Here is a 17,972-nt window from a genome sequence, read left to right as displayed (position 1 = left end):
TTCCCGTTATCAACAGCGGGTCGTGTTGCGAAGTTACACAATACCTTATGCGGGCTCCCAGCTTTGTCCGTGTGTCTGTATACGAACTTGCACACACTCTGACACTCTGATAACAGTCCTGCACGGGAGAGAAGGCGTATAATAATAGAATAACCCACGGGAGACACGAAGGTAGCAAAAAAAGAAATACCTCGGGAATGGATTGAGTGAGCTCGAGGTTGGGTATTATGTAGATTACATTGTTGACGGCGCGGTTCCCAGCCGCCAAGTTCAATGTCATCGTCAAGGATTATTCTGTACGCGCGTCTCTTCCCGATTGCACCACCTGATAACGATTATGCATAAACATTTTCTCTGCCCCTTTTTGTTTTCGCGTTTGCAGTGAACGAACTTACCTCCGTTTTGTAACCCGGCTACTATCTGTTACCTCATCCACAGTTACCGACAATTACCACTACCTGCACTCGATGAACGCAGCGGCGGCGGCCGGCTACACGTCATCACACTTCCAGACGCCCTCGCAACCCCGGAATCAATCCGGCAATCCGCTGGCGAACGGTGGCAACGGGCTGAATGTAATGGGTCAGCATCATCTGCATTCCCACCATCCACATCTCGGTGGACAACATCCGGGAGCCCAGGTGGGGAACAATGGCGGCGGTCACCCGGGTGTCATGGCCGGCGGTTTGGTAAACGGACTACACCATCACCCGCAGAACGTCTCATCCAGCTGTCCGGATGATCTGTCCTACATGCTCGAGCTTGGCTTCCCACCCCGGAAGCTCAAAAAACCCAAGAAGCCCAAGCTAGAGATGGGCGTCAAACGTAAGTCTCGCGAGGGCTCCACTACCTACCTGTGGGAGTTCCTGCTCAAACTACTCCAAGACCGCGAATACTGTCCCCGATTTATCAAGTGGACAAACCGGGAAAAGGGTGTGTTCAAACTGGTCGACTCGAAGGCCGTCTCCAAGCTGTGGGGAATGCACAAAAACAAACCGGACATGAACTACGAAACCATGGGCCGAGCGCTGCGGTATTACTACCAGCGGGGCATCCTGGCCAAGGTGGACGGCCAAAGGTTGGTGTATCAGTTTGTCGACGTACCGAAGGACATCATCGAGATCGATTGCTCTGGCACATAGGGATACGTTCGGCGTCCCACCGGACGTCCCTAGCCTAGCAGACTAGCAACAAACAACCAAGTAAACTAGTAGAAAGAAAAACAAACATGCATACTATCAACAAACACACACCCCAACACACACACACACACATACACTAGTTCGGTTTCCGGCTGCCCGCCAACTGCGGCAGTCTCCCCATCGCGGTCTAACTTGTAAAAAATTGAGAAATCTACTCCTTCCTTGTGTTATTACGAGTGTACAGACACGTGCTAATGATCTTCTGTTCGTTAAATGATATTTATATTTAAAAAACACTTCCCTTTCTCCTAGTTTTTAAGGCTTTCCATGTGTATCATACTAGGCAGTAAGTTGTAAAATTATTTCACTGTATAAATCATAATTTATTTAAGTTAAAGTTCCCCCTCCCGCGCAACGCAAGCAAACAAAAAAAGCAAACGAATGGAGAATGCAATCCTCCGTTCGAACAGCCGCGAAAGTGCAGTACTAGAATCGCCGTAACCAAGGTGACCAACAAAACACAAAACTCACGAATAGAAAGAATGATAAAAGACAATAAAACCCAGAACACACAGAAAACCGGCTCACTAGCAGTGCTGCAGGTTTTGCTGTAATTTAATTTGATTTTAGCCGACGAGTTTTTTTTTTGTCTCTATTCTTTTATTTTACATTTGTTTCACATAAGAAAACAAAACCAATCGAATTAACTGACGGAAGGGCAATAGGAAGGGAGAAAAAAACCAACAGCAACAATATGAATCAGACGACAGGATAATGGTCAACGGATAACAAGAAAAGTACAAATCAAAACAAACAAAAACACAAAAACCCTCAACCTCGCGCTAGCGGTACTAGAGCAGCAGCCCGTAGTGAACGGAGCAGCCTCTAGAACGCGCCAGCAGTAGGTGATTTTTTTTTCTTGTAATTAACCGCGAAATGCGTTGTAGGTTTAGTTTAAAGTTTTTTTTTCTGTTCCATCTTCTGCTTCATATGTTTTAAATTAGTGTACGTCCGTACCTTTCGGAATGCGGTTTTCTTTAGATTTTCTCTGTTTCGCCACAGCGAAAGTAAATCCGCCGATGATGTAAATTTTTGTGTAAATTTTCTGCGCTAGAGATAAGTTTAATTATAAGGCAAGGTAAGAAAAAAAGAAGCCCTTAGTTTCGTAGCCTTTGATACCTAGCTCGGTAAGTCTGTATTCAAGTGTAAAAGTTACTCCTTTAAGTAAAAGTATTTTGCGTTTAGAGTTTTATCTTCTTCTACTTTATAGTTTAAAGTGTCTTTTTTCCTTTTATGTTTGTTTATTCTCTCGGTAACCAGATCAAGTTTCTGATTCACTTTAGAAAGTTTGCTGCGCGAAAATCAAATGTTACTGTTTCTATTTACTACAACAGCTCACTGCCGCCACCCCCGTCAGTCGTTAAACCAATTGTTTTTTTTTATTCTCTTTAAGGACCCTAAGTTTGTAAGAATTTGTCAATCAAAGTGAGAAACTGAAAATCAAAAAGAGCTAGGAAAGAAGCAGAATAATTTTTGTGAATGATGCGGAAGTGCGGAAGGAAACAGCAAACACGCTCTCAAAAACACACACTCAAACATCCACACATACATAAGCATAAAAGAAGAAAAAAAAAACAGAAAAATGCAAGACGCTAGCCGACAAGAATTTAAAACGAGAATAAATGAAGTTTCTTTAGAATCTTGATCTCATTAATTTATTTGTACTGACGCAGACGAAAGATATTTTTTGTTTTGTTTTGACGAAATTACTTTTGTTTCTTCACGTGTAAATAGGCTTTAAATTTGAGTTCTTCATCGTTTCATTTTTAATTTTTTGTTTACGTGATCTACTAATGTGATTGAAGAAAAAAAAAACAGATGAAAATGGATAAGATTCTGTGGCTTCGGGCCGCTACAAGACAGTGAACCTCCGCGGCGGAAGCCCCTGGTGGGCACTGGATTCGATGGAACAAAGTCCAAAAAGTGTGAAACCAAAACAAGATGCCTACCAAGCGATTCATATTCGACACTGCCAATCCGTAGAGAGAGAGAAGCCGCCATTGGTGCTCGATAGTTTAGCAAAAATTTACTCCGTTCGCTCTACTGAAATGTTAAGTAGTAAACCGAAGTGCTAGCGGTAAGATCGAATCTAGTACTTGCCCAGGATCGACCGACCCGTGACTGGTTGCGCTGCCGCAGCGGAAGGAACAGATTGTATCCATTTTTCAACCTAAAAAAAAGTGTTCGCTTTCGCAATATTCTTCGCAGAAAACAGCTGCCTGTTCCCTCTTTGGATTTTTAATGCTGCTTTGTTCTATATATTACTATCCTCCCCAGGCGTCCCGCCGAGACGCGCTCAATGCTAACGTAATAGATTGATTCTTTATTTTTTTGTCAACGGACAAACATGTGCAATGAACCAAAACAATAGCAGAAAAGATAACGCAAAACCACCCAAGCAAGTAAGCCGAATTTTTAGAAAATCGAAAAATCATACATACATTTCAACCCGGTTGCTCGAAATTTGGCTGCAAAAAAAATGATTTCGAACAATCAAACATCAACTTATTAAGCAAAAAAAAAACAAATTAGAATGAAAAGTGTAGAATGACCACCCCTAGGATGGAGAGGAGAAGAAATCTATAGTTTTTACATAGACGTAAACATTTATACTAAAAAAAAAAACAAAACGAAGAAACATCTATACACAACATATAACAAGCAAGCAAGCAAAACAAGAGTACAGGAGAAACCGGAAAAACAGAAAACGAAAAAATCATGCAAGATTATATTTCAGTGTGATCACCGAAAGAAAGCAAAAAAACCAGAACGAAGGCAAAGAAACAAACACAATCTTCTAGAATCATTTGTTATGTGTATATTAATTATACTTTAAATGTTGCAAATTTTATACATAAAATTATAAACTACTAGAAAAAAATAAAATAAAAATCATATAATTTAATTTGAAACAATCAGTTGTCCCTTTATGCTTTATTTCTGCCATTTCTTCCCTCTGGTTGGTTTTTCACCTTCTCTCATCCACTTCCCTCTTGAATTATTCGTTTTTGTTTTACGTTCTTCAGTCTGTTACAATTTTGTGTGCTTTTAATTTTGAACGTGTAGTGAATTGGAAATGCATCACTGCTGCAACGTAAATCAAATGTGATAGACGAATTCGTTAAGAAAAATGTAACGCAACATAACGGCGATGGATAGTGAGGTTGCATACTTTTAGGGTCTTTTTCGCGCGAAGTATCGAGTGCTGCAATGTGACATAACGCAGGAATAGGCTTAGTCTGTAGATGAATGCATATATGCCAGCGAAAAACGAGTTTTGAACCCTCAAATGCAAAGTCAACACGGAGAATTAAAAATAATATAATTCTACAAGTTGTTCTAGATTTCTACTTTATTTGAAAAAAAAATAAGCACTGGATCAGCTTTAACATGAGCAAAAATTAATGGAAAACTTTTTGAAAAACAGCATTAAAATGATGGCTCTTCAACGCAAGTATTGTAATTCCTTTGGTGTTTTATGGCGTATTAAGTTCGCATAGATCCAAATGTTAAGAGATGCAACCAAAAGTAAATAGGGGTCAACAGGGTAAGTCCGCCCAGCGGGGTGAGACCGCCCACCGTAGTTTTACACCAAGTTATATAATAATCAAATAATTTCTTCAACGTGTCTATTACAGTACAATTACATAACATTTTGCACCCCTCTCTGTTTTGATAGTGCGCGATCGGTCACAGAAATAATCATAAACAACCTTTCAGCTGGCAACCAGTCAATGCGCTATTGTTTTGCGGTAACGGGACTTAAGGTTTTGAAGTAGATTGCTTCTCTCAGGAAGTTCGGCTACATAGGGATGTGAAATGAAAATCTAAAACCGAAAAAAATGAGAAAAATATGTCCAATTTCAAATGCTAATAAATCGATTAGTATTCGATGGATTTCCTTCGTTCTTGCAGGAATAGATTGGAAAATCTTCTAAGATTCTCCCCAAAAAAAGATAATTGTAATTTTATTACTCACACTATTGTACTATTGAAAATAGTCAAGCCTTGTCAAAATGAAAAATTCGACCTCTGATTGGTCGTTATATGATTGCTTCCCAAGCACGGTCGACAGAATCATATACCTTGCAATTGAAAACATGCTATATGGCCTATATAAGAGCCTGTTTCAGCCGAAGCCGCTATTTAGGGACGAATGACCGTTTGGGGTTATCTCTCTTGTAAAAGTATTCTACTTCAACCTTGCGGTCGTGGCTTTGCACACAACCCTCCTGTGATTTTTCTGTCTAAAAATCTATTGTTTTGTTCGGGAATATACGTCCAATCACTTGCCTGAATCTGTCTTCTTTCGGAAATATCGAAAGCCGTGAGAAGTCTTGTGATTTTGATTACTTCTTCGGTGAAATATGAAAATATTCCACTGGGGGTAAAGCCGCCACGTACCTTTACAACTGTTAGTTGTTTTACTTCAAGACCCAAACACCTCGACACTACAAAGGCAATATTTTCAGGATCAGAAAAGAAATTTCAAGCCACATAAGACAACGATGTTAATCGACCATTTTCGATTTGGGTGAAGGTTTTTTAGTAATATTTTTGACGTAGAACTACGTTTTACTTTGGCATACCACACAGGGATGCAAACTGAAAAACTGGGACGAAATTTGTCCCTTTTCAAATGCTTATAGGTCGGTTGGTTTTCAAGCGATTTTCTTCATTCTTGCAGCAATCGATTGGATAATTATACACGCATCTGCCCAAATGCAGAAAAATGTTGTTTGAATCTACGAACTATTGCACTATTGAAAATTGTCAAGCCTTGTTGAAATAAAAATAACGTCCTCTGATTGGTCGCTTGCTTGCTGTGTGTATGATATGGTATGATGTGTGTATGATATGGTGTGATGTGTGTATGGTATGATGTGTGTGTGTGTGTATGATATGATATGATGTGTATGTGTCTGTATGTTATGATATGATGAGTGTGTGTCTATGATATGGTATGATTTGTGTGTGTGTGCTGTGTATGGTTTTTAACTTGGCACGTTCTGCTAACTGCTGAATCCGGTTCACGAAATTCACGACCCTTCATTAGTAGACATTATAACTCATTACCCAAGTAAAAATATTGGTTTTATCAAAGTTTCATAGCGCTCAATACAGCCAAAAAAGCGCTATGAAACTTTAATAAAACCAGTTGTGTTACTAGGGTAATGAAACACTCAATGCATTTGTTAATAGTGTACGTAGATCTACGTCATTTATGCGGTCGTGTCTTGGATACTAAAACTATACTAAGACTAATTTTTGAAAAAAGTAAACTTGTGTAAAAATGGTAATTATGAACAAACATAATTTTAGAGCCAGGACGGTTTGTTTGATCGGAATGACGTTTCCGGCAGAGTTGAAAATAGTAGTTTTTTACCTCCGAAAAAAGTATACACTGTAAAAAAAATTAAAGAAAAGATATAAAAATAGAATTAAATATAAAATTTTTTTAAATTTATTTAAAAAAACCATGTTTTTGCCTGCAAAATCTACAAAAAGTAAGCTAAAATTTGATGGTTGTTGGATCACGGAGTAATAGAAATATTAATAGCTCAAATTCCCCAGATCACCCAGATGGTATCAAGGTACGATGCTGGCCTAACAGTCGTCGTAGGTTCGAGTCTCGGCTCGGGAGAGACTGTTAGTGTCAGTAAGATCGTATCACTAGCCCCGCAATTGTCCTGTACACTAATTAGTCGGCTGCGAAGTCTGTGTATAAATAAACAGAAGGTCGAGTTCCGAATCGGAATGTAGCACCAAGGCTTTGCTTTGCTAATAGCTCAAATTTTGTGAAGACATTTTTTTGGACGGTTTGTTTAATGTACAGAGTCGTTGGTAATTTTGTTCTTCAAAAAAAAATTTAAAAAATTGAAAATATGAATGAAAAAATTAATAATTATTAATATTACTCTATACATAATAAGTCTTCAAAAAAATCATACAGACAGGTTTAATGAGTTTTTATTTTTAGCTTAAAGACAGGTATATTATGAGTTGACTATCTTGAAAAACCCCAATTCTGACAAATCTATTAATTTTGAAAACCACAAGCTACCTGAACAATTATTTGAACTTGGATAATCAAAAAACAAAAAAAGTTAAAACTTAGAAAAAAAAATTTTTTTCATATTTTTCACAGTGTATATTTTTAAAAAAGAAAAAAAGTAGGAGGTTGTATCCAAGACACGACCGCATAAATGACGTAGAACTACGTACACTATTAACAAATGCATTGAGTGTTTCATTACCCTAGTAACACAACTGTTTTATTAAAGTTTTATAGCGCTTTTTTGGCTGTATTGAGCGCTATAAAACTTTGATTAAACCAATATTTATACTTGGGTAATGAGTTATAATGTCTACTAATGAAGGGTTGTGAATTTCGTGAACCGGATCCAGCAGTTAGCAGATCGTACCATATCATACCATATCATAGACACACACACACATCATACCATATTATACACGCATACACACATACACACATGATACCATATCATACACACACACAGCAAGCAAGCGACCAATCAGAGGACGTTATTTTTATTTCAACAAGGCTTAACAATTTTCAATAGTGCAATAGTTCGTAGATTCAAACAACATTTTTCTGCATTTGGGCAGATGCGTGTATAATTTTCCAATCGATTGCTGCAAGAATTAGAAAATCGGTTGAAAACCAACCGACCTATAAGCATTTGAAAAGGGACAAATTTCGTCCCAGTTTTTCAGTTTGCATCCCTGTGTGGTATGCTAAAGTAAAACGTAGTTCTACGTCAAAAAACGTAGTTCTACGTCAAAAAAATAATATTTCGTTATTTCATCATTATCAATATTTATTATTATAATAATTATTATAAATATTCATTTAATTCCACTTTTGTTTACTTAGAAATTTCAATAGAATAATCATAAAAGAGTCTAACTGCAAAAGTTAACAAACACTGTTAGAATTATCATTTACTAAACTAGTGCAGAAGAACAAACTCCCACTAGTTTTGTTAACATTTAAAGTTACTCCCTCAATCCAATATTGAAGATGATACTGCAAGATCAGCCCTAATGTGTTCGCCAAGATCTCTTCATTCATAAATATATTGAAACAATATATTTATTGTTTATTAAAAATTGAAAAATTCTGTAGATCCATATCTCTTCAGAACATACATATATTCCAAAAAAATATATTCCATATATATTCCAAAAATATTATTACATATATTCCAAAAAAATATATTCCATATATTTTTTGTATGTATATTATACGACGTAAATCCAAACCACAATATGCCTTTTTATTTAAGGTTATCGATATTATTAAGGTTGACACAGTTGAACGCAATCAAATCAATGTGCCAAGCCTGACATTAATTTATGGTATGCCATTCGTAGATTACAAAAAGCTAACACTACTCTCTCCCACTGATATTAAACGTAACCATTTTTTACTTTAACAAAGATGCGAAAATGAAGTGATTTTTCAGATTCGATTTTTTTTTTGGTTCTTCCAAGTATAAGTACACAAAAGTATTCGATAAAAGTTGATGCTTTATAAAAATTGTTACATTCCTCCTACCTCGAGTAGAAGCCCCTCCACCGGCGTCCCAACCAGTGGTTGAACTCGCTTCGCCGCCGTCTGCTGCCACTCTAGCTCGCAGGGACCGAGAACGCTCAGTACTGGTTCTTGGTTTCTTCGACGCACTTCCCCCTTGCAGGTTCTTCGCGCGTTTTCGAGCATCACGCTTGTTTTTGGTGTTCATATACTTTGACATCTTACTTCACTACTAAACTTTTGACTGATTTATCAATAAAAGCTGGGAGTCTATCGTACGAGAATAATACAACACTACAAAGTAATACTGCACTACTTGGAATAAAAGACAATTTTCACATTTTGTGCCGTGCTGAGTACGAAATTTATGTCTGTAGTCGGGAACCTTCACGTGGTTATGGGAAATCCCATATCCATCAACCCATTTATCTATTATCCCATCATTTCAACTAAGCAATATCCCAAATCGTCACCACGGCATCAATCCCCATAGTATTCACAAAATTTTTTGTTTTTTTTTGCCTTGAAAAAGGCATTTTACTGTTCAAAATCGGTTGCTGATCGCAACCTTTGTGCTGCCCCAACAGTGGGGGAGTTAAGATACACGGACAACATGCACTGTGGAAGCTATTTCACCTTCTATATATTAGACGGCCGCGACAGATGTAACTGCTAGTTGTCAAAAATTATTAACTTTCAATGACTTGTTTATTTGCGTTGAAAAAAGGCATTTTGCTGTTCAAAATTGGATTTGGTGATGACGATCTTCATGCTGCCCTAACACGGGGGAATAATGGCAGTCTGGCGACACACGCTGAGAAGAACAGCGCTGCTCCTGAGACGTGGTGACCAACCACAGGGCTAGTGCTGCTGCTAAGGAAGGACGACTGCTGTTGACAACTTGTCGCTGTCCAGAACTATTATGAGCAGCTTCGGCTGAAACAGGCTCTTATATAGGCCAAATAGCATGTTTTCAATTGCATGGTATATGATTCTGTCGACCGTGCTTGGGAAGCAATCATATAACGACCAATCAGAGGACGTAATTTTCGTTTAAACAAGGCTTGACAATTATCAATGGTAAAATAGTTTGCATAATCAATCAACAATTTTCTACATTTGGGTGGATGCGTGTATAATTTTCCAAACAATTGCTGCAAAAATGAAGGAAATCGGTTGAAAACAAACCGATTTATAAGCATTTAAAAATGGACATATTTCGTCCCCTTTTCGTTAAAAGTTTTCCTATTTACATCCCTATGTGGTAGGCTAAAGAAAAACGTAGTTCTACGTCAAAAAAACCATCTACAACTTTGTCACTATACCGATAAAATCAACCGTTTTGGCCCTAAAAATATTTGTTATCCTCATAAAATAGTAGGCGATCTTACCCCGCTGGTGGACGGGCTTACCCCGCATGAAAAAGATCTGCACATTTTCAATGAAATTTTAAAATTGGAAAAAGAGCTGGAAAATAAACAAAAATATTTCAGTTCTTATTTTTTAAACGCGGGTATCGAATAAAAGAACCTCTTACGAAGAATAAAGGAAATTGCAGCCGTAACTTTTTTTTCTATAAACAGAATTGCTTAAGGGGGCGGTCTTTCCCCGCTTACCCCTACTACATCGTTTAATTTCTTTAGGAGCTATAGACAAAGTTTTCCATTTTTTAAATCCATCTATTTCTGAGTTTTACATTTTTGTTTTTGGGTTTTTGGGTATTCATTTATATTTCATTATATGCAGAATGCCAGAAACAACAAATTTAACTTATTTTCAACTGCTCGTAACTATTGCATATTTGAAAATATCTGTGAGCGTTAGCTTGATTTTACACTAACATTTTATAGGTGGTGAAAAAGTGCCGTAGGAATGATTCATGCCTTGAAATATCCATTGTTCCGCCAACTGGGGTGCTTATGGCGCCATCTTGTTGAAACCACCATGCTCAACAAGGTTCAGATAGTCTAATTCGGACATTTCAGAGGTTATATACCTTCTAAGATTTTAAAAAATCGAAAAAAAAAGGTTTTTGCATTATCTTGAAGTACAACTTATTGAGAACATGTTCACAAATTTTCATAAAGATCTGAGTGATAGGAAGAAAGTTAGAGCGATTTGAAATTGAAATTTTCTTCATCTTTTTTTAATGTTCCCTAATTAATTCCCCGGCCGTTGAACGATCGTTTTTTTGATATACGAAGCACAGATCGGTTGCAACTTGGATGCAATCCGGAACCAGAAGCGTGGAACACAAATGTTATCCAATCGGTAGCTCTAGTATCGCGTAAAAAAATCGCTTTTGATATTTTTGCCGACATTAAAAGATTTCGGTTTTGGTCGTGTTTTGGTTTCGCAGCTTGAAAAACAGTAACAATAACAACTGCACAAGCAGTGAAACGTCACCCGTGGATTGCTAAAAATTACGTAGAATTCTGTTGAAAATTACGAAACACAAACTTGCTCAAAATATAGTCTCTTTTTCATTAGAGAACGGCTATAATTCCAAAAATTATTACCAACATAAAGAACATTCGATTTTTTGGACACTTCCCAATTGCATATCTAAACATATAAAAATGCCGATCTATCTGTTTGTCAGATCCACATATAGACTTGAAAACTACTAAATCGATCAGCGTAAATATTTGTATGTAGGGGTTTTTGGGGCCAAAAATGTGATTATAGTAGTTCCTGGCCACTCCCTCTTCTGAAAGGGAGGGGTCCCATCCAAATGGAACTAAAATTTCTGCACAATTCGAGAACTAATTGGGTTACCAGTTTTGTGTATTATCTAAAAGGGCTCTATTTCCTAAGCAAAACATGATTTTTAAAAATTTTATATCGTTGTCCTTCGGTTTTCAAATCAGGAATTAATACTGCTCGAAATTTGCTAGTAATGTATAAACTGTCATTACAGCTATTAAGAGCGTAAATAGCTGAACAACCTAATTAAATAAATGAAACCAACTTTGACATGGTTTTGAGAGCCAAAAACATTTTTATAGTTATTCGCTACCCTTTTCTTTTTTTCCTGTTCTGGAAGGGAAGGCTCCTATACGAAACAAACCGAAATTTCTGCATAACTCGGGAAATATTCAAGCAAATGGAACCAAATTTGGCATGTAGAAATTTTTGAGAGCAAGAAATGTTTCTATGAAGGTTGAACAACCATTCATACTCTGCAAGGCTCCACCATGACTTCCAATTTTCCCGGAAAACAGTCTAAAATGATAGAAATAATGCACATCAGTATAAAATAGACGCGAAGCAAAAGTATTTCCAGTTCCAGTTAAATTCAATTTGAATTCATCTCATAGTCTCTATATACTATGTATTTTAGTGAAATTTAATTTTTTCAGTAGAATCTATTCATTGCCGAATTAAATGCAATTTTCCATATATGATCTTTAATTTGACATCATTTGTTCAGAGTCTACAGTGCACTCGCATCCAAAAGAGTTTTAAATTCACTTGCACATTTGGTCGGCGTGCGACCAGACCGAACCAAGCGCCAAAAACATTATTTCGAGTAATCGGCGATCAAAGTTAACCCACCCCGTATGCTTCCTGCAAGCTGCTGCAGAGAAATTTTGTTATAATACCATTATAAACTGTTGAAATGATTTCGTTTCTTCATGAAATATAGATTATCAATTTTAACTTCCACTAGTGTTAAAAACTCAGTTTTCAAAAAATGGCGCTTAGTTCGGTCTGGTCGCACGCCGACCATTTATTTCTCGGTTGTACAGAAATCCTGCTAAAAGTGCAGTACACTCGAGTTTGATTTGAGTTGGAATCCTGCGTAACAGTTTATACCTACAAATCGAATTACAATAGAATTCGCGAAGTGTTTGCTGGAATATTTTGTTGCTTTGTCCTTTAAAACCATGAATTTTAGCTAAAAACATGTGTACAACAGCTGCATTTTAAAATACATCGTGCATTGCATGCACCAGAAAATGTTGCAGAGTTTAACCTCAACCAGTCAGAATGTGCAACTAAAGCTTAAATTATTGTGAGGAAGCAGATTCAAGTTAAACTCAAACCTGAAAAAAGATGACTCAGTTCAACTTTGCATGAGTTAATGCCAAAACTGATCCTCTAAATTGTTAACAGTTTATATAATACTAACAAATTATTATTGCATGAGTTATTTGCATTGCTGATAATATAGTTTTTTTTGCAACTTCTAGCCCAGCGGTTCTCAACCTGGGGTACGCGTACCCCTAGGGGTACGCGAGAGAAAAAAACAGTAATAGCGGACAAAGCAATTTTTTTTTTAATACTCTATTTGTTGTTTAAACTTCCTCTTAAAACACAACTGAAGCAATCACAGTTCAATTTGAAACCTAAACTAGACTACAACAACATGATCTACCACTACTCTCTCCCACTCTGCGCGAACATTCCAAGCCAGGGGGTACAATTGATTTGGAAAATATCGTCAAGGGGTACGTGGACAAAAAAAGGTTGAGAACCGCTGTTCTAGCCAATTCAAATACACGATCTTAGTTAAACTTATATTTTTTACCCGTGTGAAGCTAGCATGATTAATAAAAATGTTATCGTTTTTGTATTTTTTTCCTGAAAACTTTACGTTTTAACTAAGAGTATGCGACCGTTAAAACTAACTAGAAAAGAAGTGTAGAGTACTGAAATTATCTTTATCCATTCAGAATAGATAAATTGTACAACGCTAGTTTTTTTATAAATCTTCCTTTTTTAAATACATTCAAGTATTTTCGCTTGCCTAGTAGTAACTTCTCGAATTTAGACTTGACTACAATTAGTAATTACAACAACAAAAACAAGGAAAAAAATCTCGGCGTCCCTGCGTAGGCTGAAAACGTATCGTAGAAAAATGCATGAAAGAAAATTGGAAGACTTGAGCAAAACATGAAAAAAAACCGAAACGCTAACTCTTGTAGAAAAAAAAAATATGCCCCATTAGAAATTTACTGTAGTTTTAATAGTTTAGTGAAAACGGACAGTAAATATAGAATGTAATCCGAAGTAGCTTTTCACGTCTCATCCGAGAACATCACTTTCGAGTTACAGCTAGCGCGTACATCTGTAAGTCTTATTAGTTAGATCAAACAATTGGTAAGCATCGTGTGTGTGTGTTTCGAACTTTATGAAGAAAGAGAAAAAAAAAAACAAAGTTCCACGTGCAACACAAATATCACATAATCTATGTATTTAACGTCCCTAGCAAAGAATCCACAAATACCTCCCCACGGGTGCTGGAGTTAACTTTTTGCGCAAATAATGTTGATTCGGTATTTTGTGTTTTAGTTTTGCGACACAGGGAAAAATTGGCACATTTCATTCGATTCAATTTCGAAAGGATTCTGTTTAGCGGTAGAAGCAGACGTATTGGATTTTGAAAAGCAACACGATTGGCATAAGACTGAAATTAAAAAAAAATCTAAAATATTAAGCAAACAAAAATCATTAGAGCATAGCCAGTATTTGGGTACGGCTTACTTATAGACGCTAATATATGAACCGATTGGCTGTGTGAGGTAAAAATATGAGCAAACTGGCAACGTCAAAACGATTAAATCAAGGTAAATGAATGTGATATGTACGACTTAATATCGGTATCAAAATTTTAGGATAGACAAAATTCATTCTAAGTTTTGTTTGTCTTCGTTTCTTCATTGTACCAAATCACGTCAACAGGTTTTGAATCGAGACAAAAAAATTAACTCCACACCGCAACTTAAAAAAATAATCTTAAACGAACACTCGTCGAAAAAGCATAGGTAAACTTTAAACACTATTCATCCCAATACGCAATTGACTCATTGCAATAAAAGAAAATACAAGGATAGTTATAGAATTGATTTAGTGTGGTCCAACAACCGTATTCATGACATTCACATTAGCTAAAAATATTATGACAGCGGTTTCACCACTACACAGTTGATGAGAGCGCAAGCAATTTGTAAATACTTTTTTACACGTAGGACATCAGGGCTCTAGACAGTAAAACAAACATTGTAGCATATTCAGGTAGATGCTCTTTCTCTCTGTGCTGTTAAATTTTAAATCTAGCAATAGGTACACATCTACGGCATTACCAAGCCACGTCAGGCGACGGTGAATGTCGTTTTTCGTTTTTCATTATATAGTTGTAGCAAATATTTAACCTTTGTTGTATGAGTTTGAGTATTGGAAGGAATCTTAACGTTTTTAGAACAAAAAGTGTAGCAAAATTTAAACTTCATATATCTAGCGAAAAGAAAACGGAAAAGCCAACCAACGTAAAACTACAAACATATAGTCCAATTGAGTCCCACACATACAAAACTGCAACTTGAAAGTACACACAGGCAACGATTCCAACACAAAATATTACAAAATATGATACCTCACCAATAGAGTAATCAGATGTAGCGAAATTTACTTAACAGATATTGAAAACAAAAGTATATAGAAGATCAGCACTGTTAAGCCATACTCAGCCTTCGTTTCAGAACGATAATGTCTCCAAACTCTCTGGCGAGAACGATATTCATGTGACAAATTAGTATCAATCTTAGGAGGAGATTCCAGTGCTGGTGTTATGTCTTACATGACTTATTTTATTGTCGATTGAAGATTTTTATAACAGCAGTGCTGCTATTATAATGTTTAGTTATTTTACGATTAAAAAGCTAAGAAAAAATATATATGACCCTTTTTTGTACACCCAGGTTTCGAAGTATCGTGCAAGGATATGTGAGTCTGTATTCCGATCCGGCACGCTGTATGATAGTAGTTTAATTTTTACTTCTTGGACCATAATCAATCATGCGAAAGAATATAGAACTACATTCGTATATTAGAGGAAAAAACAAAGCTAAGAGCAACTTACAAAAGCGAACAAAACGATGTACATCTTTGAAGAAATTACCTCAGAATCAGAAGTTTCACAAATCAAGTTAGTCTGTTAAGAGCGGCAGAGTTTAAGAAATTATTGCATCTTATCATATTCAGAAAATTTTGCAGTCCATATTCTATACAGGCACATAACCTTTCGCATCAAAACTATGACGATTTATGAGAATCGTACGAAAGTGTAGCAATTACATACGTCAGAAAGTTATTTCTCTGTCAACCAGTGTGGTAAGAAATACTGAAGCATAATCTCATTAGCAGCCTAGCATCAGACATGATTGTAAAAGCGGAAGCCCTTTCCACTTGAGTGGCCATAGTGCACAAAAAACAGCATTTTTATAAAATATAAATTTAAATTAAAAAAAAAAAACATACGATAAAGTAATGAAAGGAAAAACTAGCAAACATTTTACACACCTTTATATATAGCAAATGAGCAAAGACTTGACTACATTGAAACTAAAATTATACCCTACGCGTTATTGAAAACACTTATGCTGCAAGCAAAACGTAAAATTTGAAAATGAAACATTCCTTAAAAAATCCACAGAGTTGGTGTCACGTCGATGAGAACTGATTAGTAAGGTGAACATTGTTAGTACTTATTTCGTGTTGTTTTTTTTTTTTTTAATTTTGTTTTTTCATAGACAAATATAAACGATATTTACTACATCTTTGCTAACACAGTACAATAAAACGGCGATAATTCTAAGAATTTTTTCACGAACCAAAGATGATAATTTCATATCGAACCGATTTATCCAGTTAAACAAATCATATATGTATATCTGCAGATAGGAAAATGTTCATCGTTAAACGATAAGTTTTGTTCGCAATGGAATAGTAGACCAAACCAGCTAAGGTGTAAGTTAGTTTGTAGCCGAATTTCCCCAAGGGAAACCATTTACGAGGTGATAAATTATGTTTAAGCTAAAACCAAAATCGCTGAAGAAACCACACATACACACACATACATAGGATGATGAGTTTGCTCCGACGATGCATTCTTGTTTGATATCTTAAGGTTAAAACTCAAAGAAAAACTCAACTCTACCGTAAAAGTTTTCAAGTTCTAAGCGCAATTTTATTGATGACTGTTAATCTGAGCATGAAAATGGACGGGATGAAGTGACGACGACTGTAAGCAAGGAATTTTAGAAATACTATAAAGCATAAGCATAGAGTGAATGTTTCAATTTTCGCTCCCTAACCCAAACTCAAACTCCAGTTTGTTCAGCGCAATGGGACGAATTGTCGACGCCGTCACAAAATTTCACTCTTGTGGTTGAAACACGGGGGGAAACTCGAGACTCGAAGGAAAAACCGATACCACACAGCCCCTCCGGAGAGAATGGGCCAACGCAAGACTAGTATTCACATTATACTACTGATGAGATACACATGATTAATGAAAATAATGTTCTTTATTATATATGATAATGAAATTGAAACAATTAAGAAACTATCAGGAAGAAAAATATACATCATACACCGTGTAAAATATTAATAATGAATAAAGTATTAATCTTCTTAACAAACTAGTGTACTTTTATTTTCACGTGTCTACAATTTCACTTGAAAAATGGCCTCTTTCATTTAGATATTAAATACGTCAACTCATTATTCTATCACATTCTCTAGGTGAAAATTTTAGAAAATCATACTTGTTTGATTTACCTTTGTTGAAAAAAAATGAGATAAAACTTACTCTGCACCCTTGAGTGTCTGGTGTGGTAGTCTCAGTTTGTCGACCGTATACACTGACCGCAGCGAGGTCTTCTCCGCATTCTCCTCATCAGCAGCAAAAGTCCAAAGATTCATCCACTTAGAGTTCTTTTTGACTCGACAAACGTCCGCCGTCCAGTTAAGCACTAGCTGTTCTTTCACTCTACCTCGCCGCAAACAATCAGCCAACTCAGTCTCTATCAACGTGACGGAAACTCCTTCGTCTAGGAACGCAAACACAGCCAGCGATCTTTCTCCGCAGTGAATGATATCCGGAAGCTTATTGACCAAATTCTGAATCAGGATTGGATTTCCAAGCTGCAGTCCGAGCTCGGCAGTCTCCAAATGCTCACAGAGCTGCTCTACTGCATTTCCGAAGGGGATAAAACTGGCTACCCGGCCGGTTTTCGGCGTATGCAGCTTCCGAGCTCTCTCGAGATGACTTTGAAGCAGTTGCTCAGGTCGGCCATAAACCAGTCGCAGCTTCGCGATTACCCTGGGAACCGATTTAGGCAGCAGAAATTGTCCACGAACCGACTCGAACGCAGTATACTTCAAGCTTTCTAGGAGTCTTACCAAGTTCCAGCATCAAGCTTCGT

At 36.7% G+C, this 17,972-nt stretch overlaps 1 protein-coding gene across 2 annotated transcripts in view; it reads left to right on the top strand.

Moving 5' to 3' along the window:
* LOC129720952 (ecdysone-induced protein 74EF-like) overlaps positions 1-17,186 on the top strand; it is a 92,519-nt gene extending 75,333 nt beyond the window's left edge. For both annotated transcript variants that reach the window (XM_055672913.1, XM_055672915.1), the window contains one exon: positions 439-17,186. In XM_055672913.1, coding sequence (XP_055528888.1) covers positions 439-1,142 — 704 coding nt within the window. In that variant the 3' untranslated portion in view covers positions 1,143-17,186. The remainder of the gene's footprint in view (positions 1-438) is intronic.
* Positions 17,187-17,972: the final 786 nt, after the last annotated feature.

This window comes from Wyeomyia smithii, chromosome 2 (genome assembly GCF_029784165.1).
Source record: "Wyeomyia smithii strain HCP4-BCI-WySm-NY-G18 chromosome 2, ASM2978416v1, whole genome shotgun sequence".
Classification (NCBI taxonomy): Eukaryota; Metazoa; Arthropoda; class Insecta; order Diptera; family Culicidae; genus Wyeomyia; species Wyeomyia smithii.
The sequence above is the reverse complement of the archived record's forward strand: the minus strand, read 5'-3'. Positions and strand labels throughout refer to the sequence as shown.